The sequence below is a fragment of the Cervus elaphus genome, chromosome 30, assembly GCF_910594005.1.
Source record: "Cervus elaphus chromosome 30, mCerEla1.1, whole genome shotgun sequence".
Taxonomy (NCBI): Eukaryota; Metazoa; Chordata; class Mammalia; order Artiodactyla; family Cervidae; genus Cervus; species Cervus elaphus.
In genome coordinates this window covers 68694433-68710149 of record NC_057844.1, presented here as the reverse complement: position 1 = coordinate 68710149, position 15717 = coordinate 68694433, and the positions used below count along the sequence as shown (strand labels likewise).

Below are 15717 nucleotides of genomic sequence, written 5' to 3'. Positions count from 1 at the left end.
ATGGTTCCATGTCCAGTTCTAACTGTTGCTTCCTGACCTGCATATAGGTTTCTCAAGAGGCAGGTCAGGTGGTCTGGTATCCCCATCTCTTTCAGAATTTTCTACAGTTTATTGTGATCCACATAGTCAAAGGCTTTGGCATAGTCAATAAAGCAGAAATAGATGTTTTTCTGGAACACTCTTGCTTTTTCGATGATCCACTAGATGTTGGCGATTTGATCTCTGATTCGTCTGCCTGTTCTAAAACCAGCTTGAACATCTGGAAGTTCACGGTTCATGTATTGCTGAAGCCTGGCTTGGAGAATTTTAAGCATTACTAGTGTGTGAGATGAGTGCAATTGTGCTTAGTTTGAGTATTCAAAACCACAGGAATAAAATAAATATTTATAAAATACAGTATTTACAAAATAAAAATATGAATCAAAACTTGTAATGTTACATCTAAAGAGGGAGAAGAATTAGAATGGAACAAGGATACCAGTCTTCTTTAAAAATAGCCTCTTCTGTTGATTTGACTTTGCAATTGTGAAAACATTATACAGAATAGTAATTATAAAACAACCAAGTTTTCAAAATCAATTCCTAAAATTTCAGACTAAAATGAATCAAAAGCTATATCCATTCAGTAGGTTGGCAGTTATACGAAAAATAATTATTAAAAGTGGTTTAAAAAAAATTTGAAAACACATTCCCTGTGTGATATGCCTATCCAAGAACAATATGAACAGCAGCAACAACAATATGCTTCCAAAAGTCATATTATGGTTAATAGTGCTGATACTATAAGATTTTTAAATGAATAATCATGTTCATATTATTGAGAACTGGGATTAACTGAAGTTGGTCAGTCGTGTCCGACTCTTTGTGACCCCATGGACTACAGCCTGCCAGGCTCCTCTATCCATGAAATTTTCCAGGCAAGAATCCTGGAGTGGGTTGCTATGCCCTCCTCCAGGGGACCTTCCCAACCCAAGGATCGAACCCAGGTCTCCCACGCTTCAGGCAGACTCTTTACCATCTGAGCCACCATTAGGCATGGCAGAAAAGAGAAAAGATGAGGAGAGGAAAAGAGATACCAATCTAAGAGTAAAAAGATAAAGTGAAAGCACTACTGTCCTGAATCTGATTTAGATTGGAAATACCCATATAAACTCAAGGTCTATTTACTATTAAAAAAAAAATGTATACTAGCTTTGTCCAATGAAAAAGGTGAGAAACAATAGCCAACTCAACAGCAATGAGTACCCCTAGTGTCCAGACCATAATCTCTAAATACCATTTCCCACTAGATGGAGCCATGGATGCTTGGAGAAATGGAGATTCCAGGGCTGGGGAAAATTTGTACTTAAGGATGCACAGCTTTTTTTGTGTGTAATGATAAAGCAGAAACTTGTCATACCAGGAAGTAAAAATTAGCAAAGATTTCTACAGCTTGCACACAAGACAGGAGTCCTGGGAAGAGACCTATTCTATTCTTAATGGCAGAGGCTGGTTTCACAAAGGGCTTAGAAAACTCACTGCTGTTTATAGGCCATCATGGCACAACAAGAACTCTTGAGAAAAGTAAACTTTTCTGGATAGTAATTAAAAGTTTCACTTCTAAGCAGAATTTTGAATTTTTCACCATTATGAAAGCAATCTTTTTAAAAAGGAGTCACCTATTTCCTTGACTTATTAAAGAAAATGGATTGAGGGGGATTGGAGGATGAGTGAAATAGGTGAGGGAGATTAAGAGGCACAAACTTTCAGTTATGGGAATGTAATGTACAACATAGGAAATAGAGTCAATAACACTGGAATAACTTTGTATGGTGACAGAGGGTAACTAGACTGATCTGGGTGATCATTTTATAATGTACAAAAATATTGAATTTCTATGCTATACACTTGAAACTAATATAACGTTGTAAGTCAATCATCCTTCAATTGTTTTAAAAAGTTTTCAATGAGACAGTAAAAATACAGTTTTTTTTTTTTTTTTAAATGAATTGAGAAGCATCACCATCATATATGTCTCAAGGTCATCACTGTGGATATTTCTAACACCTGATGGCTAATGCTGTGCTCTTGGAATCAGCAGGGCAGGTCTGCTCTGCAGGTCCCTGTCTGCTTGGCTCAGTGCCCCCTCCTCCTCTCCCTTGCTGTGTGGTCCTCAGTGGTTGCTCTCAGCCCACAGTATCTCTGCCACCAGCAGCCACTGCTCAGCCTCCCGGGTTGAGCAGAAGTGAGGGACACATGGAAGAAAGGGCTGGGAAATAAATGCAAAGACCACTCAGCTCCTGGGGAACCAGCCCTGAGTCCAGGCACAAAGCCCACTCTGGGACGCAGAGGATTCTGTTTCCTTCTTGCCCATCAGCTGAGCTCCGAAGTGAAGGTTTACACAAATGTGTGCCTTCCTATAGCCTCTACCTAAAACAGAGACAACTAGCAAAACAGGCCTTGGACAAAGGTCAGTGATTAGACAAGGTCGGCCATTTCTAAGGTTCCCAGGAAGAGGACATAAACCCTGGTCACTCCTCCCCACTCAGGGTAGGGAGTGAGGGAACCTACTGAGGCTCTTCAAGGCCACCCCATTTGCACACCAGCAGGTGGAGACCTCATCTCTCAGAGAGAAGCCCTGATGACCTGGGGAGGTGGGCTCTGTGTCTCTGGTCCAAGAAGAGTCTTCAGGCCCCTACTCTCCACCCTGAGGGCCCCGGACAGGCAGAGACCTGTTCTCCTCACCCAAGGTCCCCATAAAGTTGCACATAGGGGCCAGGCGTGTTGGGAACTCACTGACTGTTCTGTTCTAATTAGGGGTAACCAGCACATGCTCCAGGTTGAACATTAGCCTGATACTTGCTTCCCCAAGCATTATGATCACTCCTCAATTCTCACAGGACAGAGGTTTCACACTTGGAAATCCTAACCCTAAAGCCTTGCCCTGGACTGGCTTCACACTGACTCTTCCCACTGGTGCTTCCAGGAGTGCCTGTGCTGTGGTTGGTCACAGCACTGTCTGGGAACCATGGTTAACCCCTGAGTCATCCTGTGTACCAGAGGAATTAAAAGAGGGCAGGAGGTCACAGAGTAAATGTGTTCATGTTTTAGAGAATCCTGAGCTGAGTTTAATAGCTCTTCCACTATTTAAAATTATCACCACTTAGGGATGGTACTGAGGGGAAGGTTAAAGGGCTCCTGGTCCATCTGAACACAGCATGTTGTTGCTACTGGCATCAACATCCTAGTCATATCTGGCACCCAGGGGACATGGCCACTTGAACTCTACTCTCATTTATGATCCCAAATCTGACTTCCTGCTCCAGGAAGTTCTTAGCATCCTATTTATTATCCTTAGACAATGTTCAGGACTCATGTGTCTGATACCATGAATACAAAGCTCTAAGGACAAGCCTTTCTAATCCTGGACGAGCTCTCAGTCATTGAGATGAACAGGCTTGTAAGTCAGAGTGCCCAAAGAGGAAACTCAGTTTGTTCTTTATGCTCCGTGTGACCACGAGCATCCTATGTAACTACTTGGACTTACAGTCCTCTCTTCTACAATGAGGGTAATATGAAACCTATAACTTCATTGAGTTAGTCCAAGGAATAAAAGTGATATTACACATAAAGTGCTCATTGCAGTTCCTGATACATAACTTGTTGTTGAGTACTTACTATTGTTACTAATGCACTACTAATAGTACTGTTGTTGCCACCACCATGGCTACTGAGTATGAGCCCCTGTTACTGCTACTAGTACTTCTAGTACTACAGAGGGTGAGCTCCCTTGTTTTCACAGTCCTCTACTCCCCACTTCTCTGCCATGACCGCCCAGTGACCAGCCTCCTGAAGGAGGGGCCAGGGCTCTACCAACTGACACCTGACACAGCCCCAGGCCTGGCCTTCCTGGATCCCAGCAGGAAGTGTTCCTGGGGCTGGACAACTGTGAAATCAACACTCCACCCCGCCCTTCACAAGGCACTGCAGCGTATCAGGAGTCAGAGCCCTCTCTAAGGCGGCACTCTGCCCCACACACCTGTCCACCCTCTGGCACAATGGCCAATCCTCTCCTGACATCAGTGAGAACTCCATCCCCCAGGACCACCCAGTCCCCTGGGAGCTGACAGATCCTCCGTCTCTCCAGTTGTGTGGGGCGGACTTCACCTGCCCAGCTGCCCACTGCCCGCAGTGCCCTTCAGTATAGCACAGCCTTTAAACAAGAGCCACGCCACCCACCTGTGAACCATGTGGCCCACGCACCTCACCCCAACACAATGGACTGAGGACAACTCACACCTTCTCCACCTAAAACCCCCCTTTCACAGCAGCTGCATCTTCCATCCTCCTGCTCTCACACACTCACAGCCCGCCCGTGTCCCTAAGGCAGCGCTAAGGGACCACGGAGAGCACGAGCCACCCAGGGGGTCTGCAGCAGACCTCCAGCAGGTCAGCCAGAACAGGGGGCTGCCGGCACTGTGTCCCCAGGCGGACTGTCTCACTGCGGGGTCTTGACCCAGGATTTTCAGGGTCACGGAGGTCACTGACTTCACGGCTTTCTGTCTCTGGTTTTCCCTGCACATCCCCTCCTCCATCCTCTGCCAATCCCAGCTGCCAAGACTCTCCCTTCAACCAGCAAACCACCACCACAGCCAGGACAGAAACCAGCACGGGTGGTGCACGGATTCTCCACAATTCATGGTGAAGCTGGAGCTCCTCCCCACGGGGCGTTCTGGCCTGGCTGACCTGGCCCATGGGGAGGAAGCAGCCCAGGGAAGTGTGTGATCTTGGAGCTCTGGCAGCTCCTGCCCAGATGCAGGGCCCCGGGTTCTGTTTCATAGGAACGGGAGAAGGGACAATCCCTTCCTAGGAAAGCATTTATCAGACATGTCCTGGGCAAGTTACTTGCTGGACAACAATTACTTGCTGAGTGACTATAAAATGTCTTATGTTTTGGGCTCTGATACAAGTTTACCTCACCCAAACCATGAGGCACATATTCCTTGAGGTTGTAGGATGTTCCTTTTCTCAAGGATCACTTTTAGCATTTATATCATTTACTGAGCACTAACAATGTCCTAATATGTTATAAAAGGTCTTTTCTTGTCAGTGTCATCCTTCCACAATACTATGTTTTAATTGGTTAAAAGAAAAATATTGGCTTGGCAAAAAGTTCATTCCATGAGCTGTTATGGGAAAACCTGAAAGAATTTTTTGGCCAACCCAATAGTAATCCCCTGGAGCATTTGTCCTTTAAGCACCTGTCCATTCTGAAAGTAAATACAACTGCTGAACTACATCATGATTCATAGACAAGTTTTATCTTCAGACCTTAAACCACTGTCCTCTCTCCCCATCACATCCATCTCAGTACTGATCTGCATACACTGAGAAGCAATGCACAGTATGTAAACGCTTCTACCTCAAGAAATGTAAGTAGTCCCAAAACGAAATAGAATTTCCAGTAACACTTGATGATTGCTCTCATTAAAGAAGGCTCCCGTGCATCTTTCTTGGCTCTCAAAAATTCTCGATCCCAGTACCTGTGATGAGAAACAAAGCACAGTGAAGAGCAGCCCGGCTACAGGTGAAACGGGGAAGGGTGGAGTGGGAGATGAGCCTTTACTACAGGTGCTCTGCGGCTGCCCCATAGGTGCTGGCTAACTGGTCACAGGGCTCCTGAAGGATGAGCAGTGTAGACCAAAGCACCTGAAAAACCACCAGACCAGGTTTTGAGGGAAAAGTCCCAATCTCAAAAAACAAGTTCTTCCGAAGCTTTGCTGGACTCACAGGTCATGAGCAGCTCAAGAAGGCAGACACTCTCCTCCAGGGGCCCCACCTCCGGGGACAGAACTCGGCCTCCAGGGCCATGGCTGCAGCTCCCTTCATGTCCATAGATGCACAGGGAACACAGGTTCCCCCAGCCTCCAAAGTGGGCTAAGCCTGGGGTCAGAATGAGGGGGTGAGCATGCAGTGTCAGGGGAGGAGGCTCAGAAGAACCCAGAGGAAGCAAAGGCCTCCCAAAACATTCAGCCCCACGTGGAAATTCTTACTCTCCCTCCCTTCTCCCTGCTGCCTGTGCTCACCCTTGCAGCTCTTCTTCAAGGCGCTGGGAGCGATCTTCCAGAAGCACCGAGTACATGTCATCTTGCTTTAATTTTCGTTTGTAACCAATTTTAAACAAGCCACCTGTTAAAAATTAAAAGTACTATGACATATCTAAATTGCACATCTCTAATTAGAATCCTTCAGTAATGGGCTTTGTTAGAAAAAAAACTATTTTAAATATATAGAGATATGGCAGAATAAATAGATATGTGTTTACACACACATAGACACATACACACTCCCTAACTCTGTAGGCTGAGAGGCCCTGGAAGCAATGACACACTGGTAGCAAAGAGCATTCTAGCCCCCCAGTCTTGGGGTTTTAACATACACAATTACAATTTTTTTCTTGTGGGAAGAACTTTTAAGGTATATTCTCTTATCAGCTTTCAAATATTCAATACAGTAGGATTAACTATAGTCACCAGACTGGACATTACACCTTCATGAAAGTGAAAGTCACTCAGTCATATCTGACTCTTTGCGACCCCATGTACTATATAGTCCATGGAGTCTCCAGGCCAGAACACTGGAGTGGTAGCCTTTCCTTTTGCCAGGGAATCTTCCCAACCCAGGGATCGAACCCAGATCTCCCACACCGCAGGCAAGAATTCCATGAACTGTATAGTCCATGGGGTTGCAAAGAGTCAGACAAGACTGAGCAACTTTCACTTTTATGAGGATGTAATGTCCAGTCTGGTGACTATAGTTAATCCTACTGTTTAACTTATTTTATAACTGGAAGTTTGTGTCTTTTGGCTTCCTTCACCCAGATTTTGGCTTTGTAATATCCTTCTACCCTAAAAGGAACCAACTGAAGAAATGGCTGGTTTCAAGGTTGCAGCAGTATGTGTTAGCACCTGATAATTCATTTTTATTATTGTAATATAAGTGCCCAACATTAAGCTTTGGAGACATCCATGTCAAAGACATCCATCTCCAGTGAACACATGACAGCTACACAATGAGATAAAGAGCCAGGCCACCCCACCCGTGAAGTTCCCACTTTCAGAAAGCTCTGGTTGACCTGATAACAGACCATCTCACTACTTACTGCTTGCTTCTCCCTTCCCGCACTTTAATTCCCGCTCTTATGTTTAAATTCATCAATAAAGAGTGAACATTAGATTAAAATCCTAGACACCACACCCTCAACCCCAAAAAGGCAGAACCCCAGGTCCAGGCTTGCTCATGAACTTTCTCTTTCTCTCTCTAACCTCACTGTGTCACCCCAGGTGAGTCCTGTACCCTCCGGGGCATGTGAGTGATACACCTTGGCATTTCAAAGTTCCCTGATGGTTGTTGCTGAGATGTGTCTCACAATTCTAAGAGCCACAAGGGCTGGTCCAGACACAATGCTGACTCCAAAAGGAGAATTTCTGTGGGAGCTGCTCATAACTAGTATGAGATCTGTTGAGCAGAGTCCCAGGCATTCCCAGCAAAAGCCTCACTATCTAGAGGCCAAGACCAAGAGGCAGAGAAAGTCCTAGATGGGCCTGGGACATCTTGTACCATAAAATAAGGAAGACTCAAGGAACCATGAGGATGAGTGGAAAGGAGAGAGAAGCTTGAATATCTCTTGCTAGACAAATCTAGAATACTTTGAGCATCAAAACAAATAAATGGCAATAAACCCTAACCCAGTAAATAATGAAAGAATCCATGAATTGTACTGCTACATAAACAGGAGTGAAGGAAAACTCTTGCAAACAAATGCAAATAAGCATAAAAGGAACAAGCAAGTCAGAAAATCTTCAATGGAAATTAAAACCAGTGGGTGAAAGTTTGATGTGAAGATGATATTTACATAATCTCAACTAATCTGTCTGCAATTATTTATTATAAAGGGAAAAAACAGTAATTGTACAGAGGATCCCACCAAAAAAACCTATTCAGATTGATTATGCATTATTTAAATGATAATAGTATGCAGAGACATGCCATAGGTAAACACCATTTTACTGATATTGCGAGGGAAGGAAATTTCCAAGGCCAGACCATAATAACCCATGGACAGAGGTCAAACCAGTCAATCTTAAATGAAATCAACCCTGAATATTCATTGAAAGGCCTGATGCTGAAGCTCAAATATTTTGGCCAACCTGTGAAGAGCTGTGATGTGAAGAGCTGACTGATTGGAAAAGACCCGGATGCTGGGAAAGATTGAAGGCAGAAGAAGAGAAGGGCAGCAGATGAGATGGTTAGATAACATCACTGACTCAATAGACATGAACTTGAGCAAACTCTGGGAGAGAGTAAAGGACAGGGCAGCCTGGTGTGCTGGTCCATGGGGTTGCAAAGAGATGGACACAACTGAGCAACTGAATAACAGCAGCAACAGAGATCACATTTTATCCTGTTATTCCTAGGACAACATGGGTACAGACACTCAAGAACTGTTTGTTGAATGTATGACTATTCATGGCTCATTAAGAAGCAATTAGAGAGAGTGAACTTTGCTAATCCTGGTATCTTGGCAGCTCTAAAGAACCCCTTCCAAGAGTCAGAAGACTAGACTCTAGTCCCAGCAGTGGTACTGAGCACCCAGGGCCTCAGCTGTCCTCTGCTCCACTTCACACCAGTTCAGCATCTCCATGACCTTTAATAACTCTAGGTCTCAATTTCCTTCTGAAACAAAAGTATAAATCTGAAAGCTTTACCACTAAACAGGTTTAAAACATATTGGGTAATTTATTCCACACTTGTCCCCTACAGAAAATGCTCAGGGAATTAGCACTGGGACTTACCCAGATGATGACATCCTGCCCCAAAAGACACTTTAAAATTCTGCTTGAAGAGGAAAAGATGCTCATCATCATTAATCATGAGGGAAATGCAAATGCTAATGAGAAACCACAATGAGGCATCAGCTCACACATATTAGCAAGGCTACCATGGGGAAAAAAAGAAGAGAAAATAGTGTTGGCAAGGATGTGGAGAAACTGGAACCCTGCACACTGATGGTGGGGTTGTAAAATGGGCCCTCACAAAGGATGAATATTTTATGGTTTGATTTAGTTGAAGTCCTCTGAGCAGTCAAATTCAAAGAGAAACAAAGTGGCCCTGTGGTTGCCAGGGGCTGGGGGCAAGGGAAGTGGGTAGTTAGTGTCTGATAGCACACCAGTACAGGATAAAAGAGTTCTGGAAACTGGTTGCACGATAATGTGAAGGTAGTTAACAATACTGAACTGTATGCTTAAAAATCATCAAGATGGTAATTTTTATGCTGTGTGCCTTTTCCAGTTTGAAAAATTTTAATGAGAAACAAAAACGGCACCTGATGTGTCTCATTTGGAAATGTTCCTGTGTTAGAGTCTAGACTTTGCCACTTCCTGGTTATATGAGCATGAACCAGCCACAAAACCTCTCAGTATTGGCCTCTGAAAAGTGGGGAGAACACCTGGAGAGAGCACCTCCCTGGGATGCTGAGAGGGTCAGTGTTGCTCTGAACAGGACGAGTCCTTCCAAACAAAGAGCAGCCACCACCGCCACAGCGCTCTCCAGTAATCCCATGTGGTCCCCAGTAGAAAGCCTCTGATAACTTTGATACATGAGGTTACAACAGCAGCAGCCCAAACAGGAAGAATACTCCTCTCCTTTCCTGGCAAGGACTCAGCCAATGAAAAGAAATGGGCACTGTTTAACATTCCTCCCAACTTCCCTTCCCCTCTATAAAAGTGGTCTCCTTTCCTTGCTCTTTGGGGACTTTCATGTGACTAACGCTGGTTTGAAAGCTTGAACAGCAATTCTCTGCTGAACACAAAGAAACTCATCTTTGCTGGAGAAATATCTGACAGTCTCTTTGTTTCAGGTCAACAGAGAGAAGGGAATCAACATGATCAGGGAACCCAAGGAAGTCTCAGAAAGGCAAATTATCCACCTGACATATCTGAAAAGACATAGCCTGATACCTCTTCACTGATGGGAGGCAGGACTAGAAAGACCCCCAAAATCAAGAATAAACTATAGGAGATAAATTTGTTAGGCAGTGTATTTTCCCATAAGGACATAGATGTAAATCTGAATACACCTTTGGGATGTTATACATCTTGCTCGGGGCTGTCCTTATTGTTTAAGATTACCAAAACTCAAGATAAATAGTTTACAAGGGAAACAGTCTGAGGCCAGAGAAAGAGCCCTGGAGAGCTCACCTAGCCTGCATCTACAAGATGCGGATTTCTCACTGCTAATGAAGAACAACAAGATCCATACAAATGATATTTTGAAAATGGTGCAAAGAATCGTAGTTTGAAATTAAACCTTTCTATGTATTCACAACCGATAGTTACACTAAGGGCCTTAGAGGACCAACCTCCCTAAACCATCTCAGCTCTCAGCCAGCTCACATCCCTCTCATGTCAGCAGCTTCTCTGACAAGAGTCTCCAAAGAGTCTGTCTTGACACCAGAGACAGTTTCCACATCCGCACTCACTCTGCAAGGGGCCAGTTCACTGACTGAGAGGTGGCCAGTGTCAGCGGAGCGAGGATGTAACCAGTCCCTGAAGGGCCAAGTGCATCTGGTCCAAGACCCTGCCCCACCTCATCCCTGGGACAGGTCCTGCACTCACCCCCAACCTGCTGGGCTCTGGGATGAGGGAGGAGAGAAATGCAGAGCTCACCCCAGAGGCTGCAGTGAGGACAGCGGGGACATCACCAGGGAGAGTCTCAGCAGACTGGACATGGTTCACAAATTGTGCCACTGATTTCCAATAATGGGTAAGAGGAAGAATCATTCAATAAACCATGATGGGAATATGGATTGTTTGGAAAAATGGGGTCTATTTTATACCAAATACTGAAAAAACATACTATCTGCCTTTATTATTAGAAATAAAATGGATAACCAACAACAACCTACTGTATAGCAGAAGGAACTCTCCTCAATGTTATGTGGCAGCCTGGATAGGAGGGGAGCTTGGGGGAGAATGTATACAGATGACTGAGTCCCTTTGCTATCCATCTGAAACTATCACAACATTGTAAATTGGAGATATTCCAATACAAAATAAAAAGTTTAATTAAAAAATAAATACCACATTTTGAACATTAGTTAATGCTATAAATAAATGTTAACCATAGAAGATTAGGAAGGAATCGGGATCCAAAGATATTTAACTTTCTAAAAAAGTGTGCATAACTAATACAACATGATTAAGCAACTATGCTCCAATAAAAATTAATTATAAAAAAAGAGCTATAATTTTGATAAAAAAAATACCACGCATGTGCATATATTTCAAGGGGAAAGAATAAGAAATAACCAAAATATCAGCAAGTCTACTTGGCTAATAAAAACAAATCCTTACCCCTTTCTTATTCTATGTGCTCAGTCATATGTGACTCTTTGTGATCCCATGGACTGTAGCCCACCAGGCTCCTCTGTCCATGGGATTCTCCAGGCAACGATATTGGAGTGGGTTGCCCTTTCTTATGCTAGGGAATCTTCCTGACCCAGGGATCAAACCCACATCTCATGTGTCTCCTGCATTGGCAGGTGGGTTCTCTACCTCTGTGCCATCTGGGAAGCCCTTCTTCTTCTATAAAGTTTTTATAGAAATAGAAAATATATATATCCTTTTCTAAAATGCACAATTACCAATAGCCATAATGTACGACTTCTCTTACACTCTAAGCTCTACCTGTGCTGTGAAAACAGTAAAACCTCAGTGAGGTCATTTGTATAAAGACAATAAGCTAGTTACTTGCATCATTTACAAATTGAGAAAGCAGATGAAATGTAAGAAAAGCAAACACCCAAAGAGAAAGTGAAAACTCAGTTTTTCTCTACAAGGTGGGCTTTGTCTCTGGGCAGCACTTCCTGCCTCAACTCATTTCAACTTTCCCAGGACAGCGAGTGGGGGACACAAGGAAATCAGTAAGCTGCCTCAGATTTTACATACAGGATGGCAATCATGGTCAACATCTAACTTCACAAAGTCTGGACCCCTTTTAAAAGTTAATGCTGAAGGAACAATGCCAATGGGAGGAGTGGCTTAAAGCAGAAGCCAAACTCCACCTTCTATCAGAATCACCTGGAGCTTGTTTAACCCCATCCCCAGAGTTTCTAACTTTACAGAACTGGTCTAGAAGGAGCACTGGAAGGATGTGCATTTCCAACAAGCTCCCAGGTGAGGAGGATGCAGCATGTCTGAGAGCCAGACTCAGAACACCCTAATGCTTGATTATAGAGACGTTTCACATGCATCATCCCCAGCAGCAAAAACGTTAAGAACGTCCCTTGAGAAACTCCACCTATAAGACCAAACGTGTGTTTGGAATCACCTTCTCCCTGCATTTAAAACAAGAATACAAATAGAAGCAGATCAGAACAGCAGTTACATCCACAACACAGGCTCGGAGGCCAGACTACCTGATTTGGGATCAAACTCTCACTACTAGTTGTGTGATGGTAGGCAACCTACTCAACCTCTCAGAATGGGCGGCAGAATAGGTACATGTTTATATATGGCTGAATCCCTTTTCTGTCCACCTGAAACTATCACAACATTGCAAATCAGCTATATTCCAATATAAAATAAAAAGTTTTTAAAAAATTACTTAACCACTCTACTTTAGTGACTTCACACATTAAATAAGAGGTAATAGTGCCTTCCACTCCAGCAGAAAAAACTGGAGATGGGTGCCTACCCAAATCAATAAGAAGTCCTCACATTCCCATTTCCATGCACATATATTTTGAAAATCTACAACAGAACATGCCTTGCCCTGAAGAGTTCTTTGCCCTGTCTGAGGTTAAGGAGAGGTGTCCCTACTTTGTTATTATTTATGGTGCTTGTTGTTCAGTCACTAAGTCATATCCGACTCTTGCAACCCCATGGACCATAACCTGCCAGGCTCCTCTGTCCATGGGATTTCCCAGGAAAGAATACTGGTGTGGGCTGCTATTTCCTCCTCCAGGGGATCTTCCCCACCCAGGAATCAAACCCACGTCTCCTGGTCTCCTGCTGTGGCAGGCGGATTCTTACCACTGGGCCAACAGGGAAGCCTACACCCATATTTTTCCTTCTTGACCTTCTTTCCTTAAGGGCCATCAAATGGCCAAGAGATGTAGCCACAAGCACTGAATACACCACCATCAGAACAAGCAGAGAAGCTTGTTTCCTGGGGGTCCCCAAGGCCCTCCCATATTAAAAAAAAAAAAAAAAAGGAAATATCAGAATTTGTGAAAAGATGAATGGTTTGGGGTCCAGAAATGAAAGATATAATAATCACCCAAGTGTGATTAAACCCAAAGGTTCTGGCCCACCTAGTTAGTGGTCCTAACTACTAGATGGAAAACTTCAGTTAAGAGCTTCATCTCTCTGAGCTGCTTTTCATCTGTGTGTTTCCTCCCAGCCCAGGGATCCTTCTGTGGCTTCAGGAACAAATGACTCCTGGGCAGGACCGCCTGCATCAAAGGTGGTCCTGCACTGCTTCTGCAAAGCCTAGAGATGCAGATAAGGCCCCACAGGCTTCAGGGACCCCATCGCCAGGGTGACTCTCAGAGGTGGAAGCAGTTATATTCACAGTAAGGAAAGTACATCCTCCAGTCCTCTCAATGTATCCCAGGTAAAAGCAAAATGGGTTCAAAAGTCATGTTCCTGTTCATTTTTAAAAAGTGCGTCTTTTACACACGTGGGATTTGTCACAACTAGGTACCAGGATATATAGTGAGAGATGCGCACAGAGAGAGGGAGGGAGGGAGACATGGTCACAGACACAGTGACAAGGGAGCCTGGTGCAGTTGGAACTCGGCTGTCACCTAAGGAATATGGGGAAAGCTGGGGCCATTATTGGAAAACGGCAACAGGCTCAGAGCACTAGATAAAGGAAGCAGTTCAAAAGCTGCTTGCATAGGGAGGAAACGGTGCAAATTAGTTCAGAACTGCTAATTCCAGCAATACTGGGGAAGCCAGCTAAGGATGCAGTGCGGGGGTCCGGTCCTTCCTCTGGCGGTGGCCCCCGCACTGGGCAGCCTGGGTTCTCAGCCTCCCTGCCTCCTGCTCCCGCCGCCCCTCCTGCTCCCGGGCCACAGGAGGGTGATGACGAGACGAGCTGCAAGGCAGGGAGACCCTGAGCCCCGCCACCAGGTCTCTCTCCAGGGTCCTGCTACCCCTTCCCGCGGCCTCACCCCAGAGGGCTCAGACAGGGACCTCCGTGGCCGGCGTGGGGCGACCCCACCCGCTACAAGAAGCCATCGGAAAGCGCTCCCTCGCCCTGAACCTCAACCCTCAGCCCCTGCAAGGCGCAGCAGCGTCAGGCACTGGCCCTGAGGCGGCAGGATGTCACAGCCCAGGCGGGGGCTCACCAGGAGAACAGCCTGGAGCAGAAGTTCGCGTCCTGCAGCGGGTTGGGCTTCTCCTCCGGGGATACCAGAGGCATCTTGCCGGCCTGGACCCTCGTGGGCCGGGGGCTTTGGGGTGGGGGGAACCGGGGGCCGCACGCAGGTATGAGGCGAGGCCGCAGGCGCCGCTGATGGAGGCGGTGGGGGAACCGCACAGCACGAGCCGCAGGACCCCAGGTGCCCTTGTTCCCCAACTGGGCTGCAAACTCTACCAGAGGGCGCGCTCTGAGCCCAGGCCCCAACCCAGAAGGTGCAGAGGGAGGGGCGGGCTGCAGCAGAAATGCCCCTCAGCTGGGGTGAAGACCTGGTGAAAGAAAGCTGGCAGAAGGAGATAGCAGCCCGCCCTCCAGGCACGCTGCCCTCAACAGGACCAAACAAGGGCGCTGTGGGAAGCGCCAACTGGAATGGAGCAGGACCCTGGGGGACTTTCCTGGGATAGACCCCACCCCACCACAAGACACACTGAGCTAGTGGCCAGTACTGGTCAGTGGAGGTGAGCACAGATGACAGGCACAAAGCTGCCAGGTTACTTAGATGACAGCCCCAGGCTCCCTAGTGTCCTACTGCTAGGCTGGCCCCGAGGAATCCTGTTTTGATAAGAGGAGGGAAAAGAAAAGACCACAGCTCATTCTTCTCCTGGTATGAAGGACAGTTACTCAGCAGTGACCTGATGCACAGAGAAAAGTACATAAGCAAGAAGTCAAAGTTTACTTTATCACTTAAATAAATTTTAAATGAGCTAATAAGCAGGTATCAGTACAAGAGGGAAATAAATAACTTCAAACTTTTTCTGATACATGAAGCCCATATGAATATATGTAAAGAAAATAAATGCATCCAAAAGAATTATTTCTGGAACGAATAAACAAAGTATGTTATAAACAAACAATGGAGTATCATTCAGTCTTAAAAAGGAAGGAAATTCTGACACGTGACTGCAGCCATGGATGAACCTTGAAGACTGTGATGTTGTGACTTATTAAGATACTTATTTAGTCTTCATGCTGTTGCTGGCACATAACTCCTAAAACCCTTAGGTGTTCTAAGAGTGAAAAAGTATCTTTTGATAATTGTAACAAGCCCCTTTCAACTACACTTGAGTTTTAGTGAATGCATTTGTTTGTCAGAAAAACCAAATACCTGATTAAAGGGCTGGTGCTTTCAGCCCCACCCCCCACATTCAGGGTGGAGAGGGACTGGAAACAATGACCAACGCTTTAAATACTCTTGCCTAAGTTGATTCTATGCTTCTATGAAGCCTCAATAAAAAGCCAGTAGGATGGGGA

The 15717-nt window shown here is 45.3% G+C and overlaps 1 protein-coding gene across 1 annotated transcript; it reads right to left on the bottom strand.

Moving 5' to 3' along the window:
• Window positions 1-2152: 2152 nt before the first annotated feature.
• Window positions 2153-14469, bottom strand: LOC122687085 (ATP-binding cassette subfamily C member 4-like). The gene is made up of 6 exons (XM_043892531.1): window positions 14396-14469; window positions 9501-9628; window positions 6066-6168; window positions 5402-5522; window positions 3294-3296; window positions 2153-2206 (listed from the first exon to the last, which is right to left on the bottom strand). Exons 1-6 carry the CDS (start codon window positions 14467-14469, stop codon window positions 2153-2155), a joined length of 483 nt encoding a protein of 160 aa, XP_043748466.1.
• Between the last annotated feature and the right edge of the window lie 1248 nt (window positions 14470-15717).

Bases quoted from the DNA above. Each gene is read 5' to 3' on its own strand.
- LOC122687085 (XM_043892531.1), bottom strand. From the start codon at position 14,469: ATGCCTCTGGTATCCCCGGAGGAGAAGCCCAACCCGCTGCAGGACGCG. The intron at 6,169-9,500 runs GTGCTCTCTCCA...AATTTTTAACAG, and splicing joins CCTCTCAGCATCCCAGGGAG to GTGGCTTGTTTAAAATTGGT. The intron at 5,523-6,065 runs GTGAGCACAGGC...TTCTCATCACAG, and splicing joins CTTGAAGAAGAGCTGCAAGG to GTACTGGGATCGAGAATTTT.